The sequence below is a fragment of the Aspergillus eucalypticola genome (genome assembly GCF_003184535.1).
Source record: "Aspergillus eucalypticola CBS 122712 chromosome Unknown BO83scaffold_5, whole genome shotgun sequence".
In the NCBI taxonomy this organism is placed as follows: domain Eukaryota; kingdom Fungi; phylum Ascomycota; class Eurotiomycetes; order Eurotiales; family Aspergillaceae; genus Aspergillus; species Aspergillus eucalypticola.
In genome coordinates, this window is record NW_020290279.1 from 99,268 (window position 1) to 114,760 (window position 15,493).

At 52.4% G+C, this 15,493-nt stretch overlaps 5 protein-coding genes across 5 annotated transcripts; 2 read left to right on the forward strand and 3 right to left on the reverse strand.

Annotated features, from left to right (window-relative positions):
- Positions 1-186: 186 nt before the first annotated feature.
- BO83DRAFT_195683 (uncharacterized protein) lies at positions 187-1,101 on the reverse strand. The gene is made up of 2 exons (XM_025526595.1): positions 439-1,101; positions 187-377 (listed from the first exon to the last, which is right to left on the reverse strand). Exon 1 carries the CDS (start codon positions 943-945, stop codon positions 475-477), a length of 471 nt encoding a protein of 156 aa, XP_025390940.1. The 5' UTR covers positions 946-1,101; the 3' UTR covers positions 187-377; positions 439-474.
- Positions 1,102-2,753: 1,652 nt separating this feature from the next.
- On the forward strand, positions 2,754-3,041 carry BO83DRAFT_375738 (uncharacterized protein). Its single transcript, XM_025530536.1, has one exon. The coding sequence runs from the start codon at positions 2,813-2,815 to the stop codon at positions 2,975-2,977; it is 165 nt and encodes a 54-aa protein (XP_025390941.1). The 5' UTR covers positions 2,754-2,812; the 3' UTR covers positions 2,978-3,041.
- Positions 3,042-5,706: 2,665 nt separating this feature from the next.
- Positions 5,707-12,802, forward strand: BO83DRAFT_354844 (glutamate synthase (NADH)). The gene is made up of 4 exons (XM_025529118.1): positions 5,707-5,978; positions 6,085-6,125; positions 6,187-9,536; positions 9,588-12,802. Exons 1-4 carry the CDS (start codon positions 5,803-5,805, stop codon positions 12,399-12,401), a joined length of 6,381 nt encoding a protein of 2,126 aa, XP_025390942.1. The 5' UTR covers positions 5,707-5,802; the 3' UTR covers positions 12,402-12,802.
- A 111-nt stretch (positions 12,803-12,913) lies between these two features.
- BO83DRAFT_375740 (uncharacterized protein) lies at positions 12,914-13,519 on the reverse strand. The gene is made up of 2 exons (XM_025530537.1): positions 13,392-13,519; positions 12,914-13,347 (listed from the first exon to the last, which is right to left on the reverse strand). Exons 1-2 carry the CDS (start codon positions 13,446-13,448, stop codon positions 13,015-13,017), a joined length of 390 nt encoding a protein of 129 aa, XP_025390943.1. The 5' UTR covers positions 13,449-13,519; the 3' UTR covers positions 12,914-13,014.
- A 1,137-nt stretch (positions 13,520-14,656) lies between these two features.
- Positions 14,657-15,304, reverse strand: BO83DRAFT_277791 (EMI1 family protein; the record flags this gene model as incomplete). The annotated part of the gene is made up of 1 exon (XM_025527084.1): positions 14,657-15,304. A coding segment is annotated over one exon (648 nt), but the record flags the coding sequence as incomplete, so codon positions are not given.
- Between the last annotated feature and the right edge of the window lie 189 nt (positions 15,305-15,493).

Here is a 15,493-nt window from a genome sequence, read left to right on the forward strand (position 1 = left end):
CGCACCAAGGCCCGCATCAGCCCACAGTGAGGCATCCGGGGTTCTCCGTGGTCCTGCATAGCTGCCGAGTATAACTGCACAAAGATCACCTGAAGCATGAGCCTAGCCAGCTGTACGAACTGTGCAAAGCAGTAACAGCGAGCCGTGAGAAAATCAGGCCATGGACGGACCACTCTGCTCCACCAATTCGCACAGCTGTAGATGTTGATCTGACATCCTCGTCAGTGTCCTTCTGCAGGAGGGTAGCGTTGTCTTCAATAAAAGAAGGCTGTGGCAGTAGCAACTCAGAAATAGCCAGGATAGCCTGGAAAATTACACATGGTAGATCCAGATGCCATCCAGTCAGATGGAGACATTTTACTGGGTCTATGGCGCCTCTGCAGCGGAGAGATGAATCAGAGTCTCGCTGAAATTAATTCGGTCTGCATAAAGACCTACCAAACCAAACCAAACCGTTTGGTACCTAACCGGATGCTACTGGTGTTGTTTGTTCCTGTAATCACGAAAACCGACCTGCTGCTGACCCCCCTCCTCCTGCCCGGTTTTCGGTCGCTTCCGTTTGCCAGGCCCGAGAACTCCCGAGAGGTTGCAGGCTCCCGCTCCGTTGTCAAGGTCACATTCGGTGAGCCCAAAGCGGACAAGCCTGAACAGGAAGGATCGGGAGAAAACGGACACCGGAAACATTGGCATCTCCGCTCGGTCATGTGATGCCCGTCGCTCCAAAGCGGATCCTTTCAGTCTGCGGATTGCCAAAAGGCTGGCCCGAAACGAGGTCTGAGATGCGATGGATACGCGAAGGGGGAGAATCGGCACAGCAGTTGCACCTCTGGACAGAGGTAACACGGCAGCTTTGTTGCGTAATACTCCATCTCTCGATAGTTCGATCCCCAGCAATGCACCAGACGCAGTCTTGCAATTAGTGATCATTCCACAGCTCCGAGTCATTCCATCCCTCTCGTGCCTCCCGAGCAATTAAGTCTAAGAGGACCAGTAATTAGCGAGGCGTCAGGACACGCCCACTAGTAGTAGGTGCTATTGCTTGGCCGTTGGAGGGACAAGTGAACCAGAGAGAGGATGGGCGAATTTCTTCGGCCTTCGCAGATCGGCCGATAATTCTAGTCGTTCAGAGGTAAAAGGAAGGAACCGTCTCAGTCATTCGTCTCAAGACAATCCGTCCCGGGGAGCTCACGCCTGAAGCCGTGAAGCCAGCCCTCCAATCGGGCCATTCTCGTACCCATGCGAACTGTCGGACACCTCTTAGCTCCAAGTTTCCCGGAGCACGGCAACAATGATTATTAAGGATCTAGAAAGGGGGGAAATGAAATTGGCTGCCAGTCTGCATGGTGGGATCCATTGATCTGTCAGCCAGTAGAAGGTGAACACAACACCGTCCAGGCAACTTGAACGAGGGAGGGGGAGGGGGGGGGGGGGTTGAGGGTAAGTGTGGGAGATTGGAAAACAATTGATTTATGTATTACCATAATCATACTCATGCTATTAATTTTCGAATAAATAAGCTCTTATCGGGCCAGGGTTCCGAGTTAGCCAGCATAAAACACCCCGTGATTATTCCGAAGGGGAAGAAGGAGGGGGGGGATAGGAAAAGGTTACTAGTTCGATAGCTGGTGAAAGGATACGTTAGTATGGGCAGATCCCGACCTGAACTTGACCAGTGTAATCAGAGCCATACCAGCTTGGTACCGCTCGTATTTCCGGGGTGTTGGTGTGTGTTCTTCCTGCATGCTCATTGGTCGGGGCCAATCAATGGCCACTACGGTCCTACTCCTACTCCGTCCGTTCAGTCCTGCCCGGAGACCCGGACAAGCCCATGAGATTCATTTCACGGGGAGGGTGGGTTTTCCCCAGAAAATTGACCTAGGTTTGGGTCAATGGAAGGTTTCAAAGATCTACGGATGGGACGTCTAGATGCCAGATGGACAGATGGGCGTCGAGTAAGAATGTGGCTATTTGAAGAGGGTGACTGATAAGAGGTTTGGATGACCTCAAGAAATGAGCTTGAGAAATTCGACCGGGTCGAACCCACTGGCATTCTTGGAAACGCAAGGTGCGTCTCGGGGCAGGGCGGGCCCCGAAATCGGCGGGGCAGGGGTACGGGAAAGCTACTAGGCAGTAAGCTACGGGTGAATGTAACGGAGAGAAGGCAGCCTAAAAGACTGTGCTAGAGGGAACGTGGCTCGGAGAGGGGTTGGGTTAATTGTTTGGGGAGGGAGGGAGGGACTGGAAGGGAGGAGGGATTCCGGGACGGATAGGGAAAGGTGCCTAGCTTGGCCGTTGTCGGAAAGGTTGGGCTGACGGAAATCAAAAAAGGTGGGCGGACAACAGCACTCAGCCATGCTTCTATTGCTGAGGTGAGTGGTACCGCTCCGTGCCAGTAAATTACCCACCATTCCACCTGGCCAAAAATACATATACCGGTTACAACAGCGTATACGCTTGTAACGGGCAAACTTACCAACTTACCACTGATCGTCCGACCACCTGCACCTCAGCGTGGGGTATGCGAGTTTTAGTTCAAAGGCTCTCTCTTCTGGCTTAGGATGGGCAAAGGAAGCGTCTGTTTTTATTAGGGCCCTCCCTCGGTCTAGAGAGCAGCCCACGGGCGAGATCACCAATTGCCCAATGCACCACTTAGCGCCTGGGTCAAAAGTCCTTCGGTTGCAGTCCTCTTGCAAGTTGCAGGCCGCGTGTGCCGGTTGTTCTGCCCTGTCCCTTTTTTTTTTTTTTTTTTTTTTTTTTTCTTTTCTTTTAATTCTTTCTTTCTGACTATTTCCGATTGATCAACTTCACAAAGATGTTTAGGCGGCAGATTTATGCACCATGCAATCTATTGCCTAGCCTAGTCGGAGAAGCGAGTCACCAGCCTAGTATGGGTGCACCTTACCACTCCGTAATTCCTGTGGTATACGATGTAGGAAGAGGCCACTTGCGGGCCGTGTACTTAATCACGGTATACTGACACACACCGTAGGGGCCACCCACTTCCTCAATTCCTATGACTACATCCCAATTACTATGACTACAAAAGTTCATCTTTCAGGACGATCTGGGATTTTCTCTTATACATAGAAATAATCGACTTGGAGACTTCATCTCCTTACTGTTCTAATGTAACGCCCAGTGCCTGCCAAGCAATTTTGGAGTAGAAATAGAATTGCTTCTTTAGTAACCTCTAATTTTTGCAGTGCCGCCGGATTTGTCTTCTTTTCCGGGTTTCCCAGGCCACTTGGGGATGACTTACCATGTGCAGCAGCGCACTTTCAGCACAAGCCGACCAACTGATTGGGACAGAATCGGGGATAAGCACTGTATCCCTGCGTTGCCCCACTTATACAACGCCCAATCACTTCATCCAGCTGGGCCCTTTCCCTCCTGCTGTGGTCGAACAGTTGGAGGAAGATGAGAAACTGCGAGTCGTGTAGCCCAGACGGTCTCACCATCCATTGACCATCCAAGCCATGGCTTGCACACGGGCGTTGAGATGGGCTCTTTGGTATATGCGGTGCTCCAAAATTTTAGTAGGTACGGAACGCTTGGCGTGTCTGTCTATGGGGCTCCTGCTCGGTACTTTCTACTACCTGCTATACGTATACACTCCTACTAGTATGTTGCAAATATTTCTTTGACTAACAGTGCTTGCACCACCCAAGGCACACTGTAGCTCATGATATGAACCGAATCTTTGCGAACCCCTGGTAGATACAGTTGAATTGGATTGAGATTCGAGCATTGCCGTCACGACCAGGATTAATCATGCGAGCATATACGAATTATTGTTCAGGGAATAAGACCACCAGGTACCTACAGTGGTTTGTTACGCATTGATAGGTTTCGTACATTGGACCAGAGAAAGGTGACTTATGATCCCATGAGCATGAAGTGGAACAGGCCACCCAGGGCATCTACTTCTTCCATTTTCCAGTTGATCCAACCTCTCCAACAGCTCTCTGGGTCCTCTTCTGACCTGACTGGGTATGCCAGCCAGCCCACTTGATAGGAGACCGGCCAGGTCTCTCACCTGATGGGTCAATTTGTAATTAAGAGTTATGGTTCAGACATGAATGCCAGAATGGAGCTCTGCATGATGGGGGAAAAAAACGTTTCATGCCCACTTGGAGGCAGTGCATTAATACAATGGAGACCAAATACTACTACTACTTTGACTACTACTATGTTGCGTCCCGTAATCTGATTGAATACCACAAACTCGTCGATGCCCGTATTGAACGAACGAAGGGAAACAGCATTACCGGACGATACGAAACAAAGTACCCAGTAGACTCCCACTAGCGCCGTCAGCGGACAACCTTTTTCTGTTTCCCTTTTTCTTCTTTTTGGCCCGGGCCCCACCGGCCTGGATCTTGACGTAGCCAAAACCTAATCTTTCTGCGGAAGGTTGTAAAACCGTCATGCTGATTGGTGGACGCTAGTCTTATCTCCTTCTCTAGAACAAATCCCCGGCTGGAGGTGAAGTACTGTAACAGTCAGTTCAGTCTCCCTTGGTGAATGGGAAAAATGGCTAATCTCTCTCTCTCTCCATTCCACCTCTCTCCCTTTCAATACAATGAGCGGATGGGAAAGCTTTCTTCTCTGAGACAAGTCAGAAACCCTGCTGCCAGACTAACTAACAAGCCAGACAACATTTTTAATCCACAAAAAGTCGACGTAAGCCACTCACTCTTACACCACCCACCTTCTTATTTAATTTTATTTAATTTTATTTATTTATTAATTTTTTTTTTTTTTTTTTTTTTTTTTTTTTTTTTTTTGGCTTCTGCACCATGATGACAGAAGCAATAACAAACTTACCTCTTGTAGATCACCATCGTGTATGCATATGGAACTACATCATACACGGGATATTCTGGTGACTGCCGGCAGTGATGCAGCAGAGAGAGGGCAACAGAATGATGAATGATTGATGGGATTGATTGTCATTCAATGCGCCTTTCCTTCCACCCACCCCCCTTACAGTACTCTCCGTAGTCTACTCCGTAGTAGGCGCTAGAATTCATTGCCATCTGCCAGCCCGCATTAGTTCCTTTTTCCCTGCGCCCGTCAACAACCACCGTCTGACTGCTTACACCTGCCTGGCTTTAACCTACTAACTACAACTGTCTTTCCTTTTTAGCACTCCGTCTTCGCTCCTGAAGCTAGGTAAGCTACGATTTGCCACGGGAATCTCTTGATCATCCCCACCTTCGGTAATTTTCGGTTTCCGTACCATTTGGGCGTTTTTAGAGTAGATTGGATTTGGCGGTGGATTCACCCGACCTGAGCCTACTACTGGAGGTGCGTTCATCCGCCCAGAAGACCGAGAAGGGAAGGGGGGGGGTAACCCCAATTTTACATACTGGTTTGGTACGGAGTATCGGAGGAATCTCGAGGTGAATCCCCGGACCGCACCCCCCCGTAGTAGGAGCTCCCGCTCTCTCTGTCTGTCTTGCCCATTTTATTATTCCCTTCCCTCCCTCCCCCTCCCCTGGTCGCTTCTCTCCTTCTCTCTCTTCTTTCTCCCATTATCCATCCCACAAGGAGTCAGACGCTGGGCCATCACCATTAAAAGTTTCTGAATTTTGCCCCTTCCTTGCCCGCGTCATTGTACACCACTTACCCCCGTCTTTGTGACGACATCGTTCTTATCTATAACAGAACGAATTGACCCCCCCCCCCCCCCTCCCCCGCCCCGACTTGTTCCGCGGCGATCCCATTGTCCCCCCATCAACAACCACACCAATTCCCCTAGATTCGCTACTCCATTTTCTGTCGGCCACCGGCGGAAGAATGGGTCTGAACTTGGAGGAACTCTATGGCAAACCTATAGTGGACGAGGAGACTCCGAATGAGTATTCGGAGTACCAGCCGAAGAAGGGATATGGCTGGGCAAACACCTTGCCCGAGAGGCAAGGTCTTTATGACCCCGAATACGAGAAGGATGCTTGTGGTGTAGGCTTTGCAGCGTAAGTGCTCAGCAGGGAACCATGCCCCCCTCAAGGAGTGATCTTTTAGGATTGCGCCCTGGGCTTCATGGATCGACGGGCTAACAGCAACTCTCTCGCAATTTAGTCACATCAAGGGCAAGCCTAGCCACAAGATTGTCAGTGATGGTAAGTATCTACAATCCTATATGCCTGGTAGGGTTGGGAGTATACTAACTGACTTCTGCAGCTCGCAATTTGCTTTGCAACATGACCCATCGCGGTGCCGTTGGCTCGGATGCACGCGATGGTGATGGTGCTGGTGTGATGACCAGTATTCCCCATAAATTCTTTATCAAGAACTTTGCCCGTGAGGTCGGAGTTGATCTCCCTCCCCTCGGTCAGTATGCTGTCGGCAACCTGTTCTTCAAGCCTGAGGAGGAGTCCGTAAAGGAGTCTGTACAGAGCTTCGAGGAAACTGCCACATCCTTGGGACTACGGGTGTTGGGCTGGCGTGAGGTCCCCCGCGACTCTACCATTCTGGGCCCCGCCGCTCTCTCCCGGGAGCCTACCATCATGCAGCCGTTCGTTGTTCTGAAGTCGGCTTATGGCGAAGGAAACAAGCCAGAGCTTACCGACCCAGAGCTATTTGACATGAAGACATTCGAACGTCAATTGTATGTCCTGCGAAAGCGGGCTACTCACGTTATCGGTCTCGCCAACTGGTTCTATCTATGCTCCCTGAGCAACAGAAACATTGTCTACAAGGGTCAACTGGCCCCCGTTCAGGTATACCAGTACTACCATGATCTGGTAAACGTTGACTACGAAGGCCACTTTGCTCTCGTCCACTCCCGTTTCTCTACCAACACATTCCCTTCTTGGGATCGTGCACAGCCCTTGCGCTGGGCTGCCCACAACGGTGAAATCAACACCCTTCGTGGCAACAAGAACTGGATGCGCGCCAGAGAAGGTGTGCTGAAGTCGGACATTTTTGGTGAGGAGCTGGATTCCCTGTACCCCATTGTTGAGGACGGTGGTTCCGACTCGGCAGCGTTCGATAACGTTCTTGAATTGTTGATGATCAACGGTGTGCTTTCATTGCCTGAGGCGGTCATGCTTATGATCCCGGAAGCCTGGCAAGATAACCCGGCTATGGATCCGGCCAAGGCTGCTTTCTACGAATGGGCGGCTTGCCAGATGGAGCCGTGGGACGGCCCGGCTCTCTTTACCTTCTCTGACGGTCGCTACTGCGGTGCAAACCTCGACCGTAACGGTTTGCGTCCTTGCAGATTCTACGTGACAGATGATGACCGCATCGTTTGTGCCTCGGAGGTTGGTGCTGTAGACATTGACCCCGAGCGCGTGGTCCAGAAAGGTCGTCTGCAGCCTGGAAAGATGCTCCTGGTCGACACCGTGGCTGGACGCATCATCGATGACTCTGAGCTCAAATACACTGTATCTCACAGACATGACTTTGCTTCCTGGCTGGATAAGGAGCTCCTCAAATTGCCTGCCATCAAAGAGAGCCTGGACGAACAACGTGTGGACTTGACACATGCCTTGGACGAAACGACCATTCAGAACGACCCTCGTTTGAAGGCCTTTGGCTACTCATTCGAGCAAGTCAGTCTACTCCTTGGTCCCATGGCCGCAGACTCCAAGGAAGCTCTGGGATCCATGGGTAACGACGCCCCCTTGGCTTGTATCGCTAAGCAGCCTCGTCTTATCTACGAATACTTCCGCCAACTCTTCGCTCAAGTCACCAACCCACCTATTGATCCTATCCGAGAGGCTGTTGTTATGTCCTTGGAGTGCTACGTTGGTCCTCAAGGAAATCTTCTGGAGATGGAACAGTCGCAGTGCCACCGTTTGTTGCTTCCTTCCCCCATCCTCAGTATCCCCGAGTTCAACGCCCTGAAGAACATTTCCCAAGCCCACAAGGACTGGACTGTGAGGACCATTGATATCACTTTCGAAAAGGAGAAGGGCGTTCCGGGATACCTGGAGGCCCTCGATGCCATCTGCGATGCCACCACCGAGGCTATTCAGAACGGTGACAAGATCCTCGTCCTCTCAGACCGTGCCACTGGTGCGGACAGAGTTCCGGTATCTGCTCTTCTAGCAACTGGTCTTGTTCATCACCATCTGGTCCGCAACAAGTGGAGATCTCTTGCTGCCATCGTTGTGGAAACTGCCGAGGCTCGTGAAGTGCACCACATGTGTGTCCTCGTTGGCTACGGAGCTGACGCCATCAACCCCTACCTTGCTATGGAATGTATCTTGAAGATGAACCGGGAGAAGCTGATCCGCAAGCAGCTCCCCGATGAGAAGGTAATCGAGAACTACAAGGCTTCTTGCGATGGTGGTATCCTCAAGGTTATGAGTAAGATGGGTATCTCTACCCTGCAGTCATACAAGGGTGCTCAAATCTTCGAAGCCCTCGGTATCGATGACAGTGTTATTGACCGTTGCTTTGCTGGAACTGCGAGCCGCATCCGCGGTCTGACCTTTGAATTGATTGCCCAAGACGCGTTTGCTTTCCACGAGCGTGGATACCCCTCTCGCGAGATTGTCGATATCCCCGGTCTCCCAGAGTCGGGTGAATACCACTGGCGTGACGGTGGCGAGGAGCACATCAACGACCCTGTTAGTATCGCAAACATGCAGGACGCTGTGCGCACGAAGAACGACAAGTCCTATGAGGCATACGCCAAGGCTGAGCACGAGCAGATCAAGAACTGTACCCTCCGTGGTATGCTTGATTTCGATTTCGAGCAACGCACACCGATCCCTATTGATCAGGTCGAGCCCTGGACTGAGATTGTTCGTCGATTCGTTACAGGCGCCATGTCGTATGGTTCTATCTCCATGGAGTCTCACTCCACCCTTGCCATTGCAATGAATCGCCTAGGCGGAAAGTCGAACACTGGTGAAGGTGGTGAAGATCCCGAGCGAAGCAAGCTGTTGGAGAATGGCGATACGATGCGGTCCGCCATCAAGCAGATTGCCTCTGGTCGATTTGGTGTGACATCTCACTACCTTGCCGATGCCGATGAACTGCAGATCAAGATGGCACAGGGTGCTAAGCCTGGAGAAGGTGGTGAGCTCCCTGGCCACAAGGTTGTCGGCCCCATTGCGCACACCCGTTACTCCACTCCCGGTGTCGGTCTTATTTCGCCGCCACCCCACCACGATATTTACTCTATCGAGGACCTGAAGCAACTCATCTACGACCTCAAGTGCTCCAACCCTCGCGCACGTGTCTCTGTCAAGCTTGTGTCGGAAGTTGGTGTTGGTATCGTTGCGTCCGGTGTCGCAAAGGCCAAGGCTGATCACATCCTGATCTCCGGTCACGATGGTGGTACTGGTGCCTCTCGTTGGACCGGTATCAAGTATGCCGGTCTTCCTTGGGAGTTGGGTCTGGCCGAAACTCACCAGACCTTGGTTCTCAATGACCTGCGTGGACGTGTTGTTGTGCAAACTGATGGTCAGCTTCGTACTGGTCGCGATCTTGCGGTCGCTTGCTTGCTCGGAGCCGAAGAGTTCGGGTTCGCTACGACCCCTCTGATCGCCATGGGCTGCATTATGATGCGCAAGGTAAGACGAATATGGAATAACCCCTTAGACTCGTGCTAACTCATGCTTAAGTGTCATCTCAACACCTGCCCTGTCGGTATCGCAACTCAGGACCCGGCGCTTCGGGCCAAGTTCCAGGGTACGCCCGAACACGTGATCAACTTCTTCTACTATGTTGCCAACGAGATGCGTGCTATCATGGCCAAGTTGGGCGTTCGCACCGTGAATGAGATGGTTGGACGTGCCGAGCTTCTCAGGGTCCGTGACGATATCCGAAATGCCAAGCAGGAGAAGATTGACTTGTCGCTCATTCTTACTCCTGCCCACTCCCTGCGCCCCGGCGTCGCTACCTACAACGTCCGCAAGCAGGACCACCGTCTGCACACTCGCCTCGATAACAAGCTGATCGCCGAGTCTGAGCTTGCCTTGGAGAAGGGCCTCCCTTGCAGAATTGAGTGCGACATTGTCAACACTGATCGTGGCTTGGGTGCTACCTTGTCTTATCAGGTCAGTCGCCGTTATGGTGGCGAAGGCCTTCCCCAGGATACCATCCACGCCAACATCAAGGGCTCCGCTGGTCAGTCATTCGGTGCTTATCTTGCTCCTGGTATCACTCTCGAGCTGGAAGGCGATGCCAATGACTACGTTGGTAAGGGTCTCTCGGGAGGTCGCCTTATCATCTACCCCCCTCGTGGTGCTGCATTCAAGGCTGAAGAAAACGTCATTGTTGGTAACACTTGCCTTTACGGCGCCACTCGCGGTACTTGCTTCTTCCGCGGTATGGCTGCTGAGCGTTTCGCTGTCCGTAACTCCGGTGCTACCGCAGTCGTTGAGGGCGTTGGTGACCACGGTTGTGAGTACATGACTGGTGGTCGCGTCCTTGTTCTTGGCTCGACTGGTCGTAACTTTGCTGCTGGTATGTCTGGCGGTATCGCCTACATCCTGGATATGAAGCAGGACTTCCACTCCAAGGTCAACATGGAGATGGTTGAGGTGTCCGGCTTGGAAGATCCCGCCGAGATCGCCTTCGTTCGTGGCTTGATCGAGGATCACCATCACTACACCGGATCGGAGCTCGCCGCCCGTATCTTGCTGGACTTTACTCGTGCCCTTCCTCACTTCGTTAAGGTGCTGCCTACGGATTACAAGCGGATCCTACAGGAGGAAGCTGCCAAGGCTGAAGCCGCCAAGAAGGCAGAGTTCTCTTTGCCTCAGCTTCCTAGCACTCCAGTTCCTGCGGAGAAGCCCAAAGCTCAGACCGACGATGCCAAGAAGGTTGAGATGCTAGATATCGAAGATAGCATCAGCGACTCTAAGACTGAGAAAAAGCGGTCTGCGCTCATTTTGGACAAGACCAGGGGCTTTATGAAATACAACCGGCGCAGCGAGAAGTACCGCAACCCGGCAACTCGTACGCGTGACTGGGCTGAGCTTTCTAATCGCCTGAGCGAGGATGAGCTCAAGTACCAGTCCGCGCGCTGCATGGACTGTGGTGTGCCTTTCTGCCAGTCTGACACTGGTTGCCCGATCTCCAACATCATTCCCAAGTGGAATGAGTTGGTGTTCCAGAACCAGTGGCAGGATGCTCTCAACCGGCTACTCATGACGAACAACTTCCCCGAATTCACTGGTCGCGTTTGCCCTGCTCCTTGCGAAGGTGCTTGTGTCCTTGGCATCAACGAAGACCCCGTGGGTATCAAGTCTATCGAATGTGCCATCATTGACCGTGGTTTCGAGATGGGCTGGATGGTTCCTCGCCCTCCCAAGACTCGCACAGGCAGGAATGTTGCGATCATCGGCTCTGGCCCTGCAGGTCTCGCTGCTGCCGATCAACTTAATCGGGCTGGCCACACCGTCACTGTTTACGAGCGTGCTGACCGTATCGGTGGTCTTCTGATGTATGGAATTCCCAACATGAAGCTGGACAAGAAGGTCGTGCAGCGTCGCGTTGACCTGATGGCTGCTGAGGGTGTCAAGTTTGCTGCCGGTACCCCCGTCGGCCCAGAGCATGAGATCACGCTAGACTCTCTGCGCCAGACTAACGACGCTGTTATCATTGCTACTGGTGCCACGGTGGCCCGTGACCTGAAGGTCCCTGGACGTGAGCTTGACGGCGTTCACTTCGCCATGCAATTCCTGCACCGTAACACCAAGTCTTTGCTGGACTCCAACCTTGCCGACGGGGCGTACATCTCCGCCAAGGACAAGCACGTCGTGGTTATTGGTGGTGGTGATACTGGAAACGACTGCATCGGTACATCTGTGCGTCACGGTGCCAAGTCTGTCACCAACTTCGAGTTGCTGCCTCAGCCTCCGCCGGAGCGTGCCCGCGACAACCCGTGGCCTCAGTGGCCCCGTATCTACCGTGTCGACTACGGTCACTCCGAGGTCAAGACGCACATGGGCAAGGACCCTCGTGAATACTGCGTCATGTCTAAGGAGTTCGTTGACGACGGTAGTGGCCGTGTCAAGGGTATCAATACGGTTCGTGTTGAGTGGACCAAGAGCGCTTCTGGTGGCTGGGACATGAAGACCGTTGAAGGCAGTGAGCAATTCTTCCCCGCGGACCTTGTTCTTCTCTCCATGGGCTTCCTTGGGCCCGAGGACCGGGTCCTGGGCGAGGAAATTGAGCGTGATGCCCGCAAGAACGTCAAGACCCCACCAGGACATTACTCCACCAGCGTTCCGGGTGTTTACGCTGCTGGTGACTGCCGTCGTGGCCAGTCTCTCATCGTGTGGGGTATCAACGAAGGTCGTCAATGCGCCCGTGAAGTAGACACCTTCTTGATGGGCATCAGCTCCCAACTCCCTGTCACTGGTGGTATTGTGCGCCGGCCCGCTATCGATGCCGTTCCTCAGGCTGCTCAGCAGACAGTATCTGCTTAAGTCCACATCAGAGGTTGCGCCTTGCCGCTAAACCCGCTAGACTGGTTCTAGCTTTGACTGCATGAAATCTCAGTCATGATAGCAACGAATCTACGATTTTCGATGTCGAGAAGAGAAAAAGTGTTTTGACTCGGCCAGGCCATGTTGGGTGGCTTATATCTATCACGGCAATTACTTTGATCTTTACTACGATACGTTGCGTCCGTCTTCATGGAAGTTTAGGGTGGGATACAGTCCGATGAAATTATTTTTTATTTGGTTTTGCTATTATGAAGGATGATTTGCAGCGTTCTGTTCCTTCTCAAAAGAGGTGCGAGGTGTCGGAGCGTTTGTGATTTCCGTCCAACACATTTTGATGTACATATTCTCTTCATGACCATATCAATCCCATGGTTCAGTCCATTTATCCCCCTTTCCAATTCATAAGAACGCACTAGTAGAGATTCAGAAATACCATCTATCAAAGTAGTATGTATGGCTCCACTGAGTAAGTGCATATGACCGGACTCCCATATACTTGACGCATGCCAGTTGCGTGGTATATACACAGCCTCTTAACCCCAGCCAAGCCAGTCTAAGACAAGTATAGTAGAATAGAATAGGACGGGCAGCTCTACACCCAGTCCCTAGTATCCATATCCTCATCCTCATCAATCTCATACCCCTCCTCCCTCTCATTCACCTGCTCCCAAAAGTCCGCCCCCATAACATCCGAAGCCTTCCTCTTTCTCATCATCTTCCTCATCTTCCTCTTCTCCACTCGACCCCCCTTAACCGGACTTGGGCGACGAGGAATCACCGCCCCAAACCCACCATTATCACCGAAAGGACCAGCACCACCACCGCCACCAGCAGCAACAGAAAACCGCGCAAAATCCCTCTGCTGCGCCTGTCTCGCATGCATCGCCGCCACCTGCATCAAATACCCCTCCTCCATGAGAAGGACCTGGTCCAGGAAGTCCCGCCCAGAAAACTCAGCGCGTCGTAGACGATGTTTAATCGGAGCGTGCTGATCTGGGACATGTGGTACAGGTTGCGGTAGAACATTTCGTTGTCGAGTTGGGTTGGAGGTTTGCGGATGGGTTTCAGGGGACGGTGGATGATGGGGTGGCTTCGTGGTGGGCGGGGTTGGGGGATGGTGGGGGAGAAGGTGGATGAGGAGGTTAGGGCTGCGGTGGAGGAGGTTGCTGATGTTGTTGTGCTGCTGAGGTCGATCCAGGAGGTGGAGGGCGAGGATTGGGGTGATGGGGTTGGGGAGGGGGAGTAGATGGGGATTTCGGTGATGGGACCCCAGGTTACGGATTTGGGGGGATGGAAGTGGTAGGGTGGTGGTGGTGGTGGTTGTTGTTGTTGGTGGTGAGGGTGGGTGAAAGAGGATGGAGATGGGAACGGGAATGGGGGGTGGGTGGTTGTTGGGGCTGGTGGTGGGATTGATGTTGATGTTGATATTGATGCTGGTGGTGGTGTTGGTGTTGGTGGTCTGTGAGGAAGTTGACGACGTTGAGCTGGGGAGGCAGGTCCTTCGATAGTATCCAGCGTCTTCTCTATATTCGTGGTCATATTCACGTCCATGTTAGGGTAGTTCCTGAGGCTGCTGGCCTTGATAGTAGTAGCAGATCCAGAATTCGAGTCTTCTGTATAATTATTGGTGGTAATCAGCATGGCAGAAATGCGATGGAAGAGCGTGCGCATGCGATATGTGGCGGTAAATGGTAATTTCAGTCTCTGCTTGATGCGAAGAGGTTTCTTGAAAGACTCAAAAGGACGCATCATATCAGATGTTTATTGTTCCTGAAGGAGTTCATATCGTAGCCATGGTGCTTGAGTGGCCCAATGGTTGGCTGTTGGTGGTTGCTGATGATGACAAGGGTGCTGTTGTTATGTGAGGTCTATATATAGGAGCTGCACAGAGGAGGATAGGTCAAGAGGAATAAAGACACATCGGGATTGTCCGTCGGAAGCAAGTCGCTTTATTGTGTGCGTTAGAGACGGAGATTTCCTTTGTCCTTGGGATGGTGGCTGAGACAATTGGGATGCTCAGATGATGATGGGTGATTGATTTCTGCTAATGCTATTGTACAACGTGCCCCACGAGTTCGGGAGATAGGTATCCATCTACATGGTATCAAATGTGAAAAAATGGGAGATCCCTAGGTATGTGTGAAGAGATCTGACACAAGGACGAAAAAATTGGATGGGGTCATGATTGGTTGGCTTCTTTTTTAGGCCGTAGCAGCTTTCTGCCGCGCTGCTTCTTCTTCCTCTGCCTGCATTTCCCGTTCCAGGGCCGCGAAATCCCCGGAGAACGCATTCTGGACCGGCTCTGTCCGCACGTCCCACACGTCTTCGCTGCTGGGCCCTGTCTTGTACTTGATGGCTTTCTTCCGGTTGTGATCGCGGATTGCCTTCCGGCGCTGCTGATCCGGTAACGTGCGGGTCTTCATGCACATCCAGAAGTTGTCCCAGTGTTCGCTGCAGGACCGCAGTTCACCATATCGGTAGACGTTGACAAACTGACCTCCGAATGACTGGCAGAAAAAGGCATAGTCGAATGCAGAGCGACAGGACATGGTATCATCGTATAGGGATTCGGGGGCAATGGACGAGGGAGGTGCTTGAGGATCGGCGGAGTTGGATGGGGATGATGCGGAATCGGGTGATGTGGTATTACCAGCAGATGGTGTCTGCTGCTGCTGCTTTTGACCACTGATATCGCTCTCCAGGCTGGCGATCAGCGTCTTCCATTCTGCGTCGGCCTGCTCCTCGCGGGTGAGAGTCCGGGGTTGCGGTGGTTGTGAAGGTGCGGAGGTGGTCTCTGGAGGGGGTTGTGAGGCAGGAGAACTGGAGGCAGCAGGCGTGGAAGACTGGCCCTCTTTAGGGGCGGAGCTCCACCACCAACCCATGGCAGTGACTGGTTTCAATGGAGGATAGAATGGGAGTCTCCGGGGGATGTTTGGATGGGGACCAAGAAGAGACGGCGGAATTAAGTTGAATGGAATCAAAGCGGATCGAATCCTAAATTTCACCCGAACGCGCCGTGACGGTAATGCGGAGCTGCCCCGCACCACCAAAGATATAATACCCGTCACATC

Excerpts from the sequence above, each read along its gene's own strand:
- BO83DRAFT_375738 (XM_025530536.1), top strand. The coding sequence starts at position 2,813 with ATGTTTAGGCGGCAGATTTATGCACCATGCAATCTATTGCCTAGCCTA.
- BO83DRAFT_354844 (XM_025529118.1), top strand. The coding sequence starts at position 5,803 with ATGGGTCTGAACTTGGAGGAACTCTATGGCAAACCTATAGTGGACGAG. Across the intron at positions 5,979-6,084 it reads TGTGGTGTAGGCTTTGCAGC|TCACATCAAGGGCAAGCCTA; the intron begins GTAAGTGCTCAG and ends CTCGCAATTTAG. Across the intron at positions 9,537-9,587 it reads GCTGCATTATGATGCGCAAG|TGTCATCTCAACACCTGCCC; the intron begins GTAAGACGAATA and ends CTCATGCTTAAG.
- BO83DRAFT_375740 (XM_025530537.1), bottom strand. The coding sequence starts at position 13,448 with ATGTTCTACCGCAACCTGTACCACATGTCCCAGATCAGCACGCTCCGA. Across the intron at positions 13,348-13,391 it reads GCACGCTCCGATTAAACATC|GTCCTTCTCATGGAGGAGGG; the intron begins GTCTACGACGCG and ends TTCCTGGACCAG.
- BO83DRAFT_195683 (XM_025526595.1), bottom strand. The coding sequence starts at position 945 with ATGACTCGGAGCTGTGGAATGATCACTAATTGCAAGACTGCGTCTGGT.